Source organism: Cupressus sempervirens, chromosome 3 (genome assembly GCF_028749045.1).
Source record: "Cupressus sempervirens isolate cs-2001-9-10 chromosome 3, ASM2874904v1, whole genome shotgun sequence".
In the NCBI taxonomy this organism is placed as follows: domain Eukaryota; kingdom Viridiplantae; phylum Streptophyta; class Pinopsida; order Cupressales; family Cupressaceae; genus Cupressus; species Cupressus sempervirens.
In genome coordinates, this window is record NC_143120.1 from 745,416,870 (window position 1) to 745,435,800 (window position 18,931).

The 18,931-nt window shown below is 31.5% G+C and overlaps 1 protein-coding gene across 9 annotated transcripts in view; it reads right to left on the reverse strand.

Moving 5' to 3' along the window:
* The window catches only part of LOC149568972 (MADS-box transcription factor 21-like), a 376,483-nt gene that overhangs the window by 300,832 nt on the left and 56,720 nt on the right, over positions 1-18,931 (reverse strand). For 8 of the 9 annotated variants that reach the window (XM_089821778.1, XM_089821783.1, XM_089821779.1 and 5 more), the window contains exon 2: positions 15,691-15,775. In XM_089821778.1, the coding sequence (XP_089677904.1) occupies positions 15,691-15,775 (85 nt within the window). The remainder of the gene's footprint in view (positions 1-15,690; positions 15,776-18,931) is intronic. The other variant, XM_089821777.1, reaches the window with a different exon arrangement.

Genomic DNA, 18,931 nt, shown 5'->3' on the forward strand with positions numbered 1-18,931 from the left:
AGGCACTAAATAGCCTTTTACATGCCCAAAAAATGGGGGATGAGCTAAGCTTGTCCATAGGGTTATAGAGTGCTTGGAAATCTTTCTGAAAATATAAATGGTTCATCAGTTGGAGTCCTAGATCAAAAGTTATGCCTCCCAAAAGTTGGACTACCATTTTTGGATTCTTCTAATTTTGCACCGACTTCTGACGTGTCTTCTAGAACCTTCTACTTTGCTGGTGGATTCCAAATGGCATATTCTAAAATTTATTCCTAACCCTAAGCCTAATTTAGGTTACTTAAGGTCATTTCTTGCATTGTAAATGTAGTTTTTGTGGAGTTTGGGAGATGGTATGGTGAGAAGGGTTTTTCTCTAGAATTTGATAATATTGTAAGCCCATCCGGCATGTAGTGATGTCTATTTTCGCTATACTAAATGTAATAGTATATAATTTTTGTTAATAAAATTATCCTTTTCCTGTTGTATTCATTTTTTCTTGGGTTGTTCCCTCATCAAAATTATGTATATGAATATTTCTTCCTACAATCACTTGAAGGGAAGGTTGAAGATAAGGTTTGCAAGAAGCTTGGTGATATTTATCAAGGAGAAATCCCTGGTAAATAAGTTATTCTTAAAAATGAAACTATATTCTCTAAGGATGGAGGAAGTGGGATCTATTAAAGCTAATCATATGAGTCAATTTAATATGGTGATTTATTAGCTAAGTAATTTTTCTATTAAGATTTATGATCAAGACAAATGTATTCTTTGGTTATATTCTTCATTGGACTTACATGATCACCTTATGATGGCTTTTGAAGAACAAAAGTCATTGCATAGTGGAGGATGTGGCACTTTGCTAACATTTGAATAGATAAAAATGAAATATTCTAAAATGGTTAAAAAGGTCATGCTTCCTTGTCTTTGAATGATAGAGTGATCAGGGCCAAACTCGAGACACAAAAGAACCCAACAAAACAAATTTATATTATATAATTTTAAAAGACTCTACTACATATACATTACAAACATAAGATAAAACTACATGACCATATTCCATAACAATATATAGGTTATATAAAATCAGGAAAAGCCCTTTCCACCATACACCCTTCCTCTCCAAACATTACCTTTCAACCGTGAAGCTAGTTCCAAAATAATTTCATTTTAAATTTCAAGAAAAAATATAAATTTGAATTTTGAAATTTAGTGGCTGTGAACCAAAATAGAAAATTTGAAACTCAAATTTGAACCAAGTTCAAAAATAGGGTAGTTCCCTAACCAATTTTTGGAAGACATACAATTTAATTTAGGTCTTTAATTGATAAACTATTTAGACCATCAAAAATATCCTTGAGTGCTCTATAATCTAATGGATAAACTCTACCCATCACCACATTTTTGAGGTCCTATTGGACTATTTAGTGCATCAAACTTGACTTTAAAGATTTTTCTAATTTTTTTAGAAAATTAAAAAATTAATAAATTTCAAATGGTGAATGATTTCAACTCAATTCATTTGCCAAAGTTCTTAATTTTCCACTTCCAAGATTTCCTAAAATTTATTTCTCTATCCACCTTAAAATTAATACTTACTAAAAATACCAAGTTGTCTTAGAAATGTAGTATGGGAAATTTGAGAGTTGGAATCTCTAAATTCACCAAAATGGTGTTGAATTATATTTCCTATTAGTGTCAAAAAGCATAAAACAATTGAGTTATTATGTTAACCAAGAAATGAAGGAGGATATAGAAAACTATTTACAGTTGTACCCAAGCTCTAGTGGAATTCGAGCAATACTTCATCTACCAAGTCTAAGTCAAACTACAAGCCATACCGAGTAAATCTATTCACATTGAGAAGAGAAGAATTCAATATACCTTGAGCATAGAGCTTACTGAGTTATATAGAGAACATTAAGTGAAAGTTTACAAAGTGTCAAAAAGAAAGAATAATATATTTATTGAGTGTTACAAGAACAACATCAGAGTTTGAATTGATATAGATTCAAATGCTACTTGATTCTACAGAGAAAAGAAACTTTTTTACATAAATCAAGGTAAATATTTGCGAAGATTTTATTGAAGAATGTGCATTTATTGGTTATGATTTCAAGACATATCAAACCAATGAAAATTAAGTTGGAAAGGAAGGAGAGACAAGATGATTCCATAACCATTAATCACACTCATAGATCAAATTGAGAAGGTTCTAAAAGTCTAATTAGGTCAAGCTAAGAAATGAAAAAATAACTCTATAAAAGGATTAGTTGAGAATATTTCAAAGGTTTTTGTTGTTATTGATGTTGTATTGGTTAGAATTTTGGTCAAGAAGTATTATAGTAAGGAAGGAATCAAGGTCACTATCAAAAGTTAGAGAGGATAGAGATAGAGTTATAATGAATAGTAGGTCTATCATAGGAAGGTGATAATCATAGAGTAGAAGAGGATTTATTCAAGAAAAGTAAGTTGCTACTATAGGTCATTTATGTTATTGTTTAACCACTGTAGTAGTTTCTTAAATCCTTGAAAAAGGTGGAATTAGCAATCTTATATGTAAACCTCTTAACCGAGTACACACTTGATGAGTGGTATTAAATCCTTGTAAAAGTTAGATTCTTATAGATCTTATTGTATACTCCTAATCAAGTAAGTCATCAGAAGTGACAAAAAGTTATATCCCTAATAAGGTAACCTCTTACTATATTAGTGATGGATTTGTAGTTTCCATCCCCATCATAGTGTTCTCACTAATCAAGGGTTTCTTCTATACAAAAATTCAATGTGTTATGTGTTATATATTTATTAATTTATGTGGGTAAAAGTACAAACCCGTGTCACCCTTTTGTAAAGGGAAAGGGTAACAAAAGTATAATTGTTCATCTTTAATGACATAAAATTGGTATTATTATTTAGAATTTGAAAATGAAATAAACTAATGAAATGTGTAGAAATGGTTGAAGTTTATTATTATAATTTTTAATAATTATTTGGAATAAGAAATCATATATTTTCCTAATTTTTATAGACAATTTTTTATTTGCTATAAAATGCTAAAAAATAGGGGTTTACTCTGCACCACAAAACTATATGGAAATAAACTTATTTCCATTTGAACTTAGACTATGTTATAGATAACAAATATATATAGAACAATCAAAAACAAAAATTAACTTTAGACTTATATTTTCTCTTTTATAGTGATTCAGATTTCAACTCACCTAAAATCGATAGTTCTCATCTCCCACCACATTTTTCAAAACAAATCTATTCTAACCAGAAGAAAAATTATACATAATGAAAGAGGACTCTCTCCTATAGAATGCCATATAATTTTTAATTTTTTTTTATATGATTTAATATTTTTTTGTTTTAAAATCAACATCTTTTTGAGTGTTAAAATATGTACTTTTAGAATTTTTTAATTATAATATACTATATCTAATTAAAACATTATAAACTCTTTATGAATATATTCTTGACTTTGAGCTCTTTAAATGGTGTTTAAATTTTACTATAAAAATGTGATATACAATAGTAAGAGTTATTGAAATGTCAATTTTATGAAATATTTTGTTTCTTTAGTAATTGGATACAAACTAGTATAAAATATGCATTTAATGGACATTTCCAATTGGAAAAGTGTGAGACCATATATAGCTTAGCTAGAATGAATTTATCTAGATCATATGTTTGAGAAAATTTGATTTTTTGATAGAAATACTCAAATTTAGTCATTTTGATAAGCCAACCTAAAAGGTGACACAGTTTTGTACCTCTACCCATGTGTTGAAATTTATTTCGTTGATTTACTTTCAATTGCATACAAACTATTATATGCTCAATATTAATTAAGTAATTGTAAGAGAAAAGAAGGGATTATTTGGGTAAAAAGAAAAGTTTAAGAGAACACTAAATAACCCCCCTCTCAACATCTTATCCATCTTGTATTTTCAAAAATTGGTATTAGACCGGTGTTCGCTTGTTGAGGTTTTTATTGCCTAAGAGTAAATATCTAAGTCATGTAGAAGTATAAATTGGATAGGACTATTGAGAATTATATATTGGAACTATAGATGGCCACAAGTCTTGAACAATTTGAAGCTATCCTTGAATAAAAGAAAGGAAATTTCTCAATAAAATAATGAGACAACATACTAGGAGAAAGTTATTGAAGAATTGTCTGATGGGAAAATATTTGATGAAATTGATTCTATTATTGCTAATCTACTTCAAAAGAATCATAATCTTATGGAATAGGTGAAAATATTGAAAAATGAACATGAAGGTGATTCCATGAGGTACTCTCAACTAATAGACTAAGAAAAGATGAAGATGAAAATAATATGATGGTAGAAGACAAGAGATAGATAGATATAAGATTGGATACAAAAGATGAAGAGATATAAATGATGACACAATATTTTTTTAATATGATAGACCAAATACTTGGTTTAAACCATGAAAATGCTAGTAAAATGGAGGCAATTGTTGAACTAAGCACTAAAAATAAAATACTAAAGAGTGAATTGAAGGATGAGAAATATTTGATGTATAGAATGAACATATCACAAGAAAGTAATTACTGGATGAACAACTCATATCACATAGAAGACTGTGAAACACATTTGGCCTTGGCTATACTGAGCACTCTACCTACACATATGGTGAATCATCAAAGAAGGTCAAGATGAGGAATCCAAAGCTAAAGAAACCAACATGTTATCATTGTGGAAAGCTTAGATACATAACTAATGTATGCAGGAGAAAAAATGGCAAGAAAAATTATGCTAATCTCAAATTCAATGGTTACTATTATCATTGTAATAAGTATGGGCATCGTGCATTTGAGTCTAGATATAAGTTCATCCAAACACATAAGAGCTATAAATGTAATGGTTACTACTATACTTGCAACATATTTGGACACAAGTTGTAAGATTGTAGATCACAAATGCATCTTGACTAGAAATCAAGGAAGAAGGGTAATACTATCAATTAGGTTTACAAAACTTGGAATTCATGTAATGCATGTGGAGAGTATGGTCATATTTCTGCAAAATGCATGAGATTATATTTTGGAGGAAGATTTGGCAACTGGAGAAACACTAGAGTGACATGCTATAACTGTCACAAGGTTAGCCATCTAAGTAGGAACTTTATAAACTGAATCTTAGCACCAAATAATGAAAATCCTAAAGGTAAAGGAAAAATGGTGCATATGAAATGTATGAATAGATGAACAAGAAATAGGTAAAGAGGATTGAAGAAAATGAGACATCAAGTGCAAAAAATGAGGACACCTCATCCAATAGATTAGTTAAAACTTTTTCCTCTAACTAAAATACATAAGGATGTTAGGAACTATATTATCATTAAAAAATACAAGATCAATTCCTAGACCGAAATAGAAGGAAGTCCATATCCACATTACATTTGATGTGCACTAGGATAATTTATGAAGTGTGAAAATATTGAAATCAGTTGAGCTTAATCGAGCTAGTTGGTAACCATATGCCAATAGTGGTAATTGAGTTAGCTATACATATGATGTGAAGATACTTTACCCAAGTATGAATATAGATAAATATGACACCCGAGCTTCCTTTTTAATCATGTCTTGATTGATCTAATAAATGTAATTGAGTTTATTAAAAATACTAGGTTGTGGCGTACGATGCATTTAATGTTCTCTAAAGGTAAAAAAAGGTAATTTTATTCTATATAGTGAAGTTTTCAATTTTTATTATTTACCCTAGATTCAAAGAGATGAGAAATTTTGAGAGATTAGTGTGTAGAAAAAGTTTCAAAAGAATTTGTGGTGAGATTTCATTAGCAATTTCGAAGAGAGAAGTGAGTTACAAGAAACCAAGTGAGAAGAGTGAGTACTTTTTAAAACCCTACTACACAAAAATTACTTCTAGATCCAAAAATTTGAAAATGAAAAAAAAGGTGAAGGAAAGTGAAGTTGATCTAAAATGAGGCATGTGAAGAACCAAAGTATAAGCTATATCCAGAGATTTCCATGCAAACATATAAGGTGGGTGTCCTATCTACTATACCACCTAGGGTTTTAATTGTAAATGATGTGTGTTTATTTTATCATTAGAAAGTTGAAGAAGTGGGAGACCTTGAACTAAATGAAGCTTATAATCAAATATGTGTGGAAAAAAAAATTGAAAGAGGAATTTAAACTTTTGGAGTTGACATGACTCATTCATACTCGACATTTTCCACAAAACTTACAAATACATTGGATTAGGGTTGTGTTGAGCTGAGTTCATGACATGTATATGTGATTGGATATGCTAGCCAAGATAACCAAAAATATAATTCATATGGTTATTAGATACTTTGTCATTAACAAAGTGAAAACCTTTAGAATGACACCCAAGGAAGAAATAGAAGAATATACAAAGGCATAACAAGACAATAGAGGCATGAAAGTGGACATGATTGAGGATTTGGAGATAAAATTCAGTGTCCATGTAGTTTCATATAAAATCTTCCAATTCAGAATACATAATAGTGTTTCCTACATGGTGGTTGACCTAGGATACACAATTGTAAAGAAGGGTCATAAATATGACATTGCCGAGTTATAACTTGAATGACTAGAAAACAATATGAAGACTATTCAAGTTTTCAAGTCTAATACATGTAAATTTGGTTCTGTTTTTGTATGTATATTCTTCTATAGGAAAAACTACTTTCCTAGTATTGGTGAAGTCAATTGGAAAAAAGATACCCCTATTATCTATTAAATTAATGAATTCACTCAAACACTAGATAATAATTTTTAAAATATGAAGAATATAATGCACTAGAGATACAAGATACTCCATACCCTAGTTGAAAAATATTAGGATGAGTTTTGTTTCCTTGTTGATACTGACCATGTTATTGTTAAAGTTGTTAAACTAAGGGTTGTATGGATGGAACCCTTAGAATCTAAAGTTAATATTGACCAAGAAACTACAACATTTGGGACTTATGAAATTGCAAAGAAAAATATTACCATGAATCTTGTTATACTGAAAAGTTAAACAAAAGAAAAGAAAATTGTGAAGAAGCTAGAATATGCATTCAGTGAAGGAGAAGGAAATGAACCATTAATGATTATGGAGGATTCTCCCCTTAATACCACAAACACATAACATAAACAAAGAAATAAAAATAATTGATGAGAACAAATTATGGGCTTCTTATTATTGTCACAAATATGAAATAATATAAATTTGAAATACAATATGCAAACCCACATGGGATCCTTCCTTACAATAATTTGAAATATAGAGCTGCAAACTATCACCTAGAGCTATCCTAGAAAATGTATGAGCATTCCTTAAATAGGTATTTTTACACCACTTAGGAAGTTTATAGACATCAAATGCTAACGCTAGAGACCAACTAACACTAAAATAACATATAGAGTTGGCTTGATACACCTTTAACCCTTATTTTGGAAATATTGGTTGGCCCAACTTCAAATGGCCATAACTTTTGAACTATTGCTCTGACTAGCTATTATAACCCCATTTCAAAATCCACAACATCTAATCTACAAGGCCTAACTTGTGCAAGCTCTAGTCAACCCCATTTCAGAGCCCATTTAGGGCCTCTAAGAAGCTGAACCTAAAGTTTTAATACCAAAATTACACACCAAAAATCCATAGTAACTCCAAAAATACTCATGATATGACACTAGTCCTCAATCGGAAAGCTAATATATCCAAGATGAATATCCACCTTTAAAATCAAGACATTTTGAGCTCATATGACTGACTTAATAAGTAGCAATCCTCCAAAAATAAAAACTATGCACTAAGACAACCCTTGTTAAAGAAGCAAAAAGGAAATATCTTTGGGTGATGCAAGATTTCTCTTACACCTAAGATTCTCCTGCATCAGACACTCGAGGTAGTTTGAGAAATGACCTCATCACATCATAGGTGTTTAGAGGAAAAAAAGATGGTTAACCTTCTCCCCGTCTAGCCATGATGATTCTTCTACTGGCCTCCCTTTATATTTGACTAGGTACTCTTCATAAGTTTTGTTCCTTTTACTTTTTCCAACATGATTGTCCAATATCTCCTCAATCTCATTTGTAGCCAAACTAGCCATTGGAATACTCCACTTCGCTTTTGCAAATTCATCTCCATCACCTCCTTCATAATAATTTGTCAAATATTGATGAAACATTCAGTTTAGCAAGCAACTCTACTTCATAGGCATTTCTAGAATCATGTTTGTTCACTATCTTTTATGGTTCTAACTTCTTTATTTTCAACATATTATATGTACCCACTGGAAACATGCTTCTTTCTCAAATGAACTATGACTTCTTCTCAAATCTAAAATTATTTATCCCTCCTTTTCACATCTACCTTATCTTTTTACTATGCATTCATCTTAAAAATGTGCTTCCTCACCTCCTCATGGATGTTCTTCAAATGATCAACAAAATCTTTTGCTTTAGCACTACTTATTTCTCCTTTACCCAATTGTCTTAATTCAGAAGCATTTTTGGGATTGCCCCCATATACAAACTGGAATGGTGATTTACTACTCCTATTGACAAAATTATTTTATGAAAATTCTTCCTATGGTAAAATTAGATCAAATCCATTTATTTTATCTCCAACCAAGCATCTCAACAAATTCTCCAAACTTCATTTTACAACTTCAGTTTGTCCACTAGTCTATGGATAATGTGATGAACTGATTCAAATCTTACTTCAATTTCTTCTACAATCTACACCAAAAACACCCAACAAACTTGGTATCTTGATCTAAAACTATACTCTTTGGCAAACCATGGAGTATCATCACTTCTTTGAAAAATAACTCTACCACATGAATAGCATCCCTAGTCTTCTTATACGGAATTAAATGTGCCATTTTTGAAAATCTATCAACCACCACAAATATGGAATCATGCTATCATCATGTCCTTGGTAAACTAAGCATGAAATCTATGGTGACATCCTCCCATGGCTTCTCTAGTATAAGTTATGGTTGATACAACCTATATTATGCTTCACTCCTTTTGCCATCTGACATACTCTATAACTCTACACAAACTTCTTCACATCTTGTTGCAACTATGACTAATAATAATTCTCGATTAACCAAAGCAATGGGCTTATCTCTACCAAAGTGTCCAGCCAACCCTCCACTTTGTTTCCCCTTGATGAGATTCTCTCTCATAGCTTTTCTAGGAATGCACAACTAACATCCTCTAAACAACATACCATCTTGGATTATGAAATCCAACCACTTTGTCTTGTCAAGTATAATAGGTTCTATATAACCCTTCCAACATTCGCAAAAATTAGGATCCTCTAGATACAAATTATTGAGTTCCTTGAACCCAACCACCTCAATTTTCATCTTTGTTAGCAAAATAGGCCTTCTAGTAAGAGCATCTACAACTTTGTTAGACTTCCCACTCCTGTGTTTCAAAAAAATGTATAACTCTGCATAAACTTAACCCACTTCAAATTCCCTTGGTTCAATTTTCCTTGACTATTCAAATATTTAAAATCTTAATGATTAGTATACAAAATAAACTCCTTAGGAAAAAGATAGTGTTTCCACTTCATGAATTCTTAAACTATAACATAAAATTCGTGGTCATAAACAAATTATTTTCTTTTGGCATCATTCAAATTCTCACCAAAATAAGTAACAAGTCTACCTTCTTGGCTCAAAACAACTCCTATGAAAGTACTACTAGCATTAGAGTCTACTTGAAACACCTTATTAAAATTTGGAAGTGCTAAAATAGGCCACTCTATAACTTTCTATTTTAACAGATTAAAACTCATATCTACTCCTAGAGTCCACTTAAATTCATTCCTATCGCTTCTCATTGTTTCAGTCAAAGGCCCAAAAATAGTGCTAAAACCTCTAATAAACTTTCTGTAAAAAATATCCAGTCCATGGAAAAATCTTACCTTAGTTACACTCCTTGGAGTAGGCCATTCAAGGATAGCCTTCACTTTCTCAAGGTCCATTTTCAAACCTTCTACTAAAATTGTGAATCCCAGGTACATCAACTCCTTCACAAAACTACACTTCTTTAGATTTATCATCAAATTTTCTTCCCTCAAATTATCAAACACCTTATGAATGTGCATGAAAGTATCCTCCAATGTCTTTCTAAAAATCAAAATATCATCTAGCTAAAAACAATGATAAACTTACCTAGAAACTCCTTTAGTACCTCATTCATGAGCCCCATGAAAGTGCTCGATGCATTGGTTAGCCCAAAAGGAATAACTAACCTTGGAGGAGAGATGGCTTGATCTAGCCACCTAGGGGAAATCACATTGAAGGTCCTTATAGATAGAGAGCCAACCCAAATCAAGGGAAATAGGAGGAGCCACTAGAGACCAGCTTGATCCTGACCTCCACAAAGGTGAGGCCAAGCGATGACAACCACCAAAACTACCACTAGGAGAGCAATGTGAATGGTGCAACCTAGGAGTATACAAGTGATGCACTGAGTGTTGGATGGGAAGCAGGAAAAATAACAAAAAACACAAAACAACACAAATATGCTGCCACACAATAAAATATATTATATTTCATTCACCATTTTTTCAAATGAATACATAGTGCCTTTTTGTAGGCAAGCATACAATAATATAGAGAAATCAAGCATTAGCCAACAAGACAAAATATCTACATATTTTTGGAAAATACTACAACCGACTCAAACTTTTGGAAAATACTTCAGCCAACACAATCTAGACCTAAACCTAATAATCTATAAACATTTAATGATGGATCATTAATTCTAAGTAGAAATTAATATTTCTAACACTCCCCCCTGATTTCTACTATCAAATTTTTTCGCATACAAATTCCAATGTGCCATGTAATCTTCATATCTGTTAATGCATGAGTAGTGTCTTCCAAGGCTGTGACCTTTAATTTTTACAAAAAAATTGTCAACAATTGGCTGCCAACAATTTCCTCTTTTCATAGGATCCACTGATAATCTTTACTCATCTGTCACAAATGCTGATGATAGGGTTTACGAATAACCTTTTGCCTCTTTGATGCCTTGCTCTATTTGGTTTCCCAATATTGTTGCATTTCTTCTTATACTTAAACATTTATACCTGAATAAAGCTTTGATCATTCCTGCAATTCTTTGCCAATTTGATCCATGGCTCCATCCACAATCCATTTTGATGCAACTTTCCATAAAATCTTTATTGCACTTTTTATTCCAACATCTCTTATCACAATGATTTATCAAGCCACAAATATTAAAAGGATGTATATCCCAACATCTATCCTTTATGTGCCCTTTCCTATTACAGTGTGAACATTGCAAAATCTTTATGCTTTCAATTGATTCTCTTAAACCTTTATTTATCATTCCACTTCTTGCATTATATCCATGACTTACATATTTTGGCCTGATTGTAGTCTCAATTAGATTCCTTCATTCTTGTTCATCCTTTCCTAGACCTTTACCATTGAAACCCATTCTTTCCATAATCTTCAAACCAATACTATTATTATCATAACAAACAAAATCTACAAACTTCTTGTCATTTACTTTCTTACACTTTTCATCACAAACACTTTCAACTTCAGCAAAATCACATTTCTCAATCACATAATCACTCAAATCATTTGTGTCACAAGATACACCACATACAAATGGTTTCACATTCAAGCATTCTTTCTCTTGTTTCAGAGTAGACAATTCCTTCTTTAACATACTATTTTCCTCTTCCAATTTCTTAACATTTTCTTATAATTTTTTTTTCTTTTTCTTAGCATCATCAAAAAAATTTAACTTTTCTTCAAATTATTTATTTTTCTCTCTAAGTTTGCATGTTTCCTTCACCTACCAATTATTTACTTCTTCCACAAATTTTAGCCTATCCTCTAGCTCTTCAATTGCCTCTATATGGATGCTAATTTCATTTAACAATTTAGACTTTTTTTCTCCAATTTCATTTCTTACTTTTTCCAATTCCTTTTGCAAAATATCTTTCTCACACAATAATTTTGCATTTTCTTTCTTCACCATCACTAATTCTTCTTCTAACTTATTTGTCTTCTCTTTCTAAACTCTACCAGCTTTTCCAATTAAAATCAAAAATTTAACACTCTTTTCTTTGTCTCTTAGAAAATTTTACATACCTTTTTACTTCCAAAATTAAATCTTCAAATAGCATGAAACAAGCTTTTAGACAACTAGACTCCTCACGATATTCTTCTGCTGCTATAATTTCTCAAATGTAATTAAGTAATTATAAGAATTCACACCATACCTTTTTTGCCAACTTGTCCTCTTTCCTACTCAAAACTTCCTCTGTGGTCTTTTTCAAAACAACTATCTTTTTCATAACACAAACAATCCCCCACCATTTAGTAGCACCAACACACCACTTTCTCTTTTATCACATTCTGAAATTCTATCCAACCTTCTATCCAACTAGGTTCTGATACCAATCTGTTGGATGGGCAGTAGGAAAAATAACAAAAAACATAGAACAACACAAATGTGCTGCTGCACAATAAAATATATTATATTTCATTCATAAAAATACAAAATACCAAACATAATGTGCTGCAACACAATAAAAATGTATTGTATTTCATTCACCGTGTTTTCAAATGAATACATAGTGCCTTTTTATAGGCAAGCGTACAATATTATAGAGAAATCTAGCATTAGCCGACAAGACAAAATATCTACATATTTCTGGAAAATATTACAGCCAACTCAAACTTTTGAAAAATACTTCAAGTGACACAACCTAGACCTAAATGTAATAATCTAGAAACATCTAATGATGGATGATTAATTCTAAGTAAAAACTAATATTTCTAACACTGAGTTGTCATTTTCTCTTCGACGACTGCAAGGAGTATGATCATGGGATAAAGTGTCTGATAGCACCCTGGAGACCATGCAAGGGGCATTACCCTAGTGAGCTAAAACATCCAATAGATGGGCTACCTCCAATGCCACCTTATCAGTTTGTACTTGAATATACATCATGATATTATTACAAATACATGCTTTAGTGAATATATCAATATTTATATGAAGAAAGCCATAAGAGAATAAAAATGCATTGTGCTCTTTCTAGATAGTAGACAAAATCTCCATTATGAAAGCATGTTAGACCTGAGAATTTACTTAAAATAGAGTCTAGTCAAATCTCCCAGCACAACCATATGCCAGGAAAAGGCCTCTGGGTGAAATTTTTTGAAGAAATCATGAATTTGAAGCTAGTAATTATGGGCCCACTTGTAGAACCAAAAAATATGCAGGAAGCTTTCTAGATAACCAAAAAAAGGACATCTAGGGTCTGAGACACCCAAATGCTAGAGCCGAGGGCCCAACAAAAAGTGGCCCTAGAAGAGAATTCATAGGCAAAGTGAGCTATCTTCAACTTCATGATAGCTTGCCAAACTATGGTAAATATAAGACTACAAGTCTTGTGAGAGGACTACAAATGCCGAAATTGGTTAAGGGTCTCAACCATAGGAAGGTGGAGAACTAGCCATTGATAACCCAACTTGGGTTTATAATAGGTCAAAGGGGTGGCAGGGTACCATTTCCAGTCCTTCCAGCATGGGGGAGATGAGTAAATATGAAGCTTTTGAAACATATGGGGAGGCACAATAGAAACTAGAAGATAAATTGTTTACCGATCTAGATGGTTGAGCTAGAATTGCACATGCAGGTCCTTCCATGAGAGAAGTCTCATAGTAAATTTGGAAAAGAGATCTTTGGGTGTCTTGATTCCCCTTCTGAACAAGCACAGAGCACTAGCTCCATGAATCTTGGAAAGGGTTACACCTTGGACAACAAAAAAAGGTGACCATCACAATTTTTGATGGTTCATGGAGAGCCCATCTTTGAACCCATTTCAAAATTAGTGAAGCCAAGGCTTAATGGCTTCATAGGATTTCCAAATGCTTTTAGCAACCAAAGTGCCCTAAATTTACACTGGTTTAGTGGTCACAAGAAGGGTTTGAAAGACAATCCTCTTCAAGGATGGCTAGTTAACTAGAAATCTTGAAGAAATGCAGTGATGCAACAAAATTTTCTAGGCCTCATTGTTGGTGAGAGCCCGAATGTCCCATTTTGCACAATGGAAAATAGCTTTCTTTTGAGTAGAAAGAAATCAAAGATCACCAAAGTCTTTGGGAAGACAACAAAAGTCTCATGCCACTCTGTGAAAGTGGTGATGTGACACATCTGAGGCCTAGAGGAAGTACCTCAAGTGGTGCTCAAGATTGAGGTAAGAAGCCCTTGACATGGCCCAACAAGAAGAATAATAAACATGCATAGTAGCCAACACTTTGGAGTAGATCTAAAAAATTTTGACAAGGGAAAGGGGTTTGGTGATCCAATAATCCAACTTCTTCTCTATCCAAGCTAGGACTACATTCCATAACTCCACAAGGGAGGCTTGAAAGGAAAAGAAGATGCCCAAAAAGAGAAAACTTTCTCCATGCTACACCCATTTCCACCCATAGTGTTGAAGTCATTAATGACTTTGCAAGAAAGATTGTCTAGAATAGAGGACCCTAAAGCAAGGAAAAAAGTATCCAAGAATTGTAAAGGCATTGTTTGTCTCCATCTTCAAGAAGGATGAGAAAAAAATTATCCACAAAATGGCCATTCACAAGATGTATAGTGGAATTAGGGAGGGATATGCCATGCATGAGGCCTTGAGAGATGGCATTGGCTAGAAGATAGCCAAATCCTTTAACAACCAACACATAAAGAGAAGGCGCTAAAAGACAACCTTGCCTAATAGATCCTTATAACCCAAAGGCTTCAGATTGACAACCATTGATGGTAATACAAGTAGAAGCATCCGCAAAAATTATTTGCACTAACTGCAATAAAATTAGACCAAATTCCAAGGATTGAAGCATGGCCAAAATGAAAGGCCATTCAATCTAGTAGTAGGTTTTAGAAAAGTCAATCTTAAGAAACAAGGCCTGTTGTTTGGATTCTTAAGCCCACTCCATACCTTTGTTAGCAACAATAATATTATCTAGAATATATTTAGACTTGATGAATTTAGTTTTTTCAAGGTGAACAATTTGTAGTAACAAATGTCTAATTTTTAGGGAGAGGGCCCTGGAAGTGATCTTGTAAGAGACGTTCAATAGAGTGATGGGCCTCTAATTGCACATGTCTTCCAGATCCCTAGCTTTAGGTATGAGTTGAATATTGACCTTATTAATTTTGCTGCCTAAATATCCTAGTTTTTAATCTTTTAAAATGCACCTTTGATGGAGAATATCATAATGCATTCATTTAGTATTCAAGAATTCATATATTGAATTTATTAGGAAAAATTTATTATTGAAAATTGATCTAAAAATATATATGGAAGTATTTAATAGTTAATAGTCAATTTTATTTTCAAAATATTCAATATTATTTATCTTTGATTATTATTAATTAAAAAATAATATTATAATTTATAGCTAACTCTATTTAATCGTTGACTATTATTAATTAAAAATTAAAAATATAAATTATAGCAATGCAATTATTGATTAAGCTATAATTAGTAGTGATTAATGGTATTTTAAAAATTATTTATATATAATAAAATAATAATTCAATCAAAAATATATTAAATACATAATGAAATATGTCAAAATAAATAATGTTTGTATTTGCAAGTGTTTAGATGATACCTCATGAGAAGTCATATTTGAGAATTTGAGAGCGCCTACAGTTGATGTGCACTTCTGATATCTTTCAAATGTTTTCAGCATGCTTCTTGCAAAAAATGATAGGAAAATTATTTGGCTAGAATATGGAATATGAATAACCAAACATTTATAAAATAATATTATTTATATGAAAATATAAAATTATATACAAACTATTTTGATATATAAATTGATTTCTAAATAGTTAATAACCACATCAAAATAGATTTTATTGAACATGCATAACCAACCATTTATAGAAAGAATTTGAAATTTTGAAAATTAAATACAAAATATATTTATGTATCACTAAATTGCTATATTTACACATCAAAATTAAGATGAATTTTATGTATCTTATAGTTGCACACTCTTATTTTAATTATCTTTCTTGTGTCAAACCACTTTCAATAGTGGACTATAGCATGCACATGTGATAAAATGAAAATTAGATTTATAGATATAGGCCCAACATGTAATTTTTTTTAAATTTTCTCTCTCTTTGCTAACTTGTATAATTGGGTTTGAGATTCATAGAATCCCCTTATGGATTGTAAGATGAAGGTATCTCAATTAGATTTTTTTTTCATAGCTCCTTTTTTCCCATATAGGGACAAATAGTACATGTTGGGTCAACTATGGACCTAGGGAAGGAACCCTCTCTTGATAAAAAAATGTACTTTAATCTTTTGATGAAAAACTCAATGTATGTCAAGTGTGGAATAGACTTCTAAATCTCCCCCTTTAATTTTTGGAGGATTTCTTTTATGAACCCATCAAGAACTCATTTGGTTGAATCTTGAAGGTTGATGATTATACTTCTTAATTCGGGCTTTCTACCTGCATTCATCTTTTGGTAGGTAATAAAATATCCAATCATCTTGAAAAGGATTAGGTTGTGATGGTTGGAAATAAGCATTGAATGCAACCATTAGATAATAATGACCAAACCTTTAAATTTCATCATTAATCCACTATCTATCACTTGGATTTAAATTTCCTTCTTGTATTGAAATAGGACTACTAATTGATTTAATAATTTTATTAGTGATTACTTGATTTTCAAGGATCCTACTTTGGTAGATGAAAAATCCTTAGAATTTTAATGACTTCCTTGATTATAGTATGGCTATGCCATGTACTAAGGTATATAATAAGGTTCTTCCTACTTGATGCTATATTGAGTTGGTTTCTTCTTCTTAGATTTAATATTATTAAGTGGTATATGAATTTATTTCGCCTTGTCTTCTCTTATTTCCACTTTATTGGCTATTGATTTCTTAGTGGGGAGATCACCCCTTTTTTCCCCTTATAGTCATAGTTGGATGGTATTTTTTCTTTTATTATAGTCTATAGAAGGATTTCTTTTCTATTACCTCATCTCATAGTCCTTCCACCATGTTATACAATAAAAGTTTTTAGTGTAGAGTGAGAACCCAAGTTGTTCCCTATTAGTTGATTTATCTAATCAAAAGCATACATATTAAATTGATTTCCCCATATCACTAAGTTAGTATGACTAACCCTACTTGTCTATAAGGACATGTAAACACACATGCACATGTGCATGCATGTATATATATGTATGTATGTATGTAACATACATACATACATACATACATATATATTTTCATACATACATACATATATATGTATGTATGCATATATGTATATACCTAAATATGTATACATATACATATGTACATATATACATACATATATGTATGCATATACATATGAATGTATATGCATACATATATGCATGTATGTATGTATGTCTATACATACATATGTATGTATATACATACATACATAAATACATATATAAATTCACACACACACACACACACACACACACACAGAGATGCATAGGTCAGTGTGTATGTATGTATGCATTTGTATAATAGAATGACTCATTTTTTTCCATAAAATTTAGTATTTTACTTAAACACATGGACATAACCTTATGTTATTTAGACATGCATACATATACAAATAACTCTTTAGATACCCAAACTTACATGACATTACTACTCACACTTAGTTTCTTACTCACACACTACTCAAATGTATCATCGACATATCTTTCTATAATATGAAGCTTGTACCACACATAATCTCTCACCTTATCTACATTATCACAACCTTTAATTCTTGTTAACCTGCTTTAATATTACATCAAGGGTACTTATTTTTATTCTCTATCTTATATGAAGTAGTTGTCTCAAATATTTAATGTCTCATCAAGCCATATTATTATGTTAGATAAAAAAATCTTTAGAATATATTCCTCTTCTTCTTTACAACCTAAATTCCCATTATATTGAATTTTTTTCTCTCCTTTCTTGTCTTTCATCACTTCACCACTTACTCTTAGTTATTGTATCTCTCAACCCCCACACCATTTAAGAAACATCTTTAATCTCTTTTCACATCTTATTCTATTTGGATTCAATTCAAATTTTGGGCATTCAAAATCAATAAAATTATCATCCTTGAGAAAAAAGGTGCCCTATTGTCAATTCTCCTTGTATGGACAAATCTCCCTTATATTAGTTGTTATCATTTTCTTATATTCTGTAGGTCCTCATAAATCTTATTAAGGCCTAAAGTACTCATTTAATGGTTCCTTATAGCTCATATAGTACATGTAGACTCATTAATTTATCTGCTATCTCTATTAAAGGATGGATTTTGTGACTTGTTCTTAGTCATTCTTTTCAATATTAAAAAAAAAACAAAAAATGGGGGTTGAACTAGAGAAAAAAATGTTGTAAAAAAGTTGGAAGTCATAAGCAACACATTCTTAGCCTACCCACTTTCTTAATAAAAAAATCCCCAAACCAAAGTATTCCATAGTCTATGTCTAATACTAAAGTAGCCATAATAAAAAAAATATACACAATACCAATAAATATGTAATGTTCCAAGTACAATAAACAGAGCCCTCTTGGGTCGAGTGCATAAATGAAGAAAATAAAAATAGAGAGCTAGTTCTCTCTTTTGTTCCCCTCCCCCTCTGATTTGTCTAATATCACTTGGAGCTAGTCATCTTCTAGAAACATGTACAAAGAGCTAGCAGTGTTCACCCCCATTGTAGCCACAAGACCTTCCTTCTTAGCATGAAGCAAGTGTAGGGTAGAAGTTTCCAAGTGCATAACTTTAACCACAAATATGGCAACATCGTCAAATTTCTATTCTACAATATTCTATATTTTCTTGA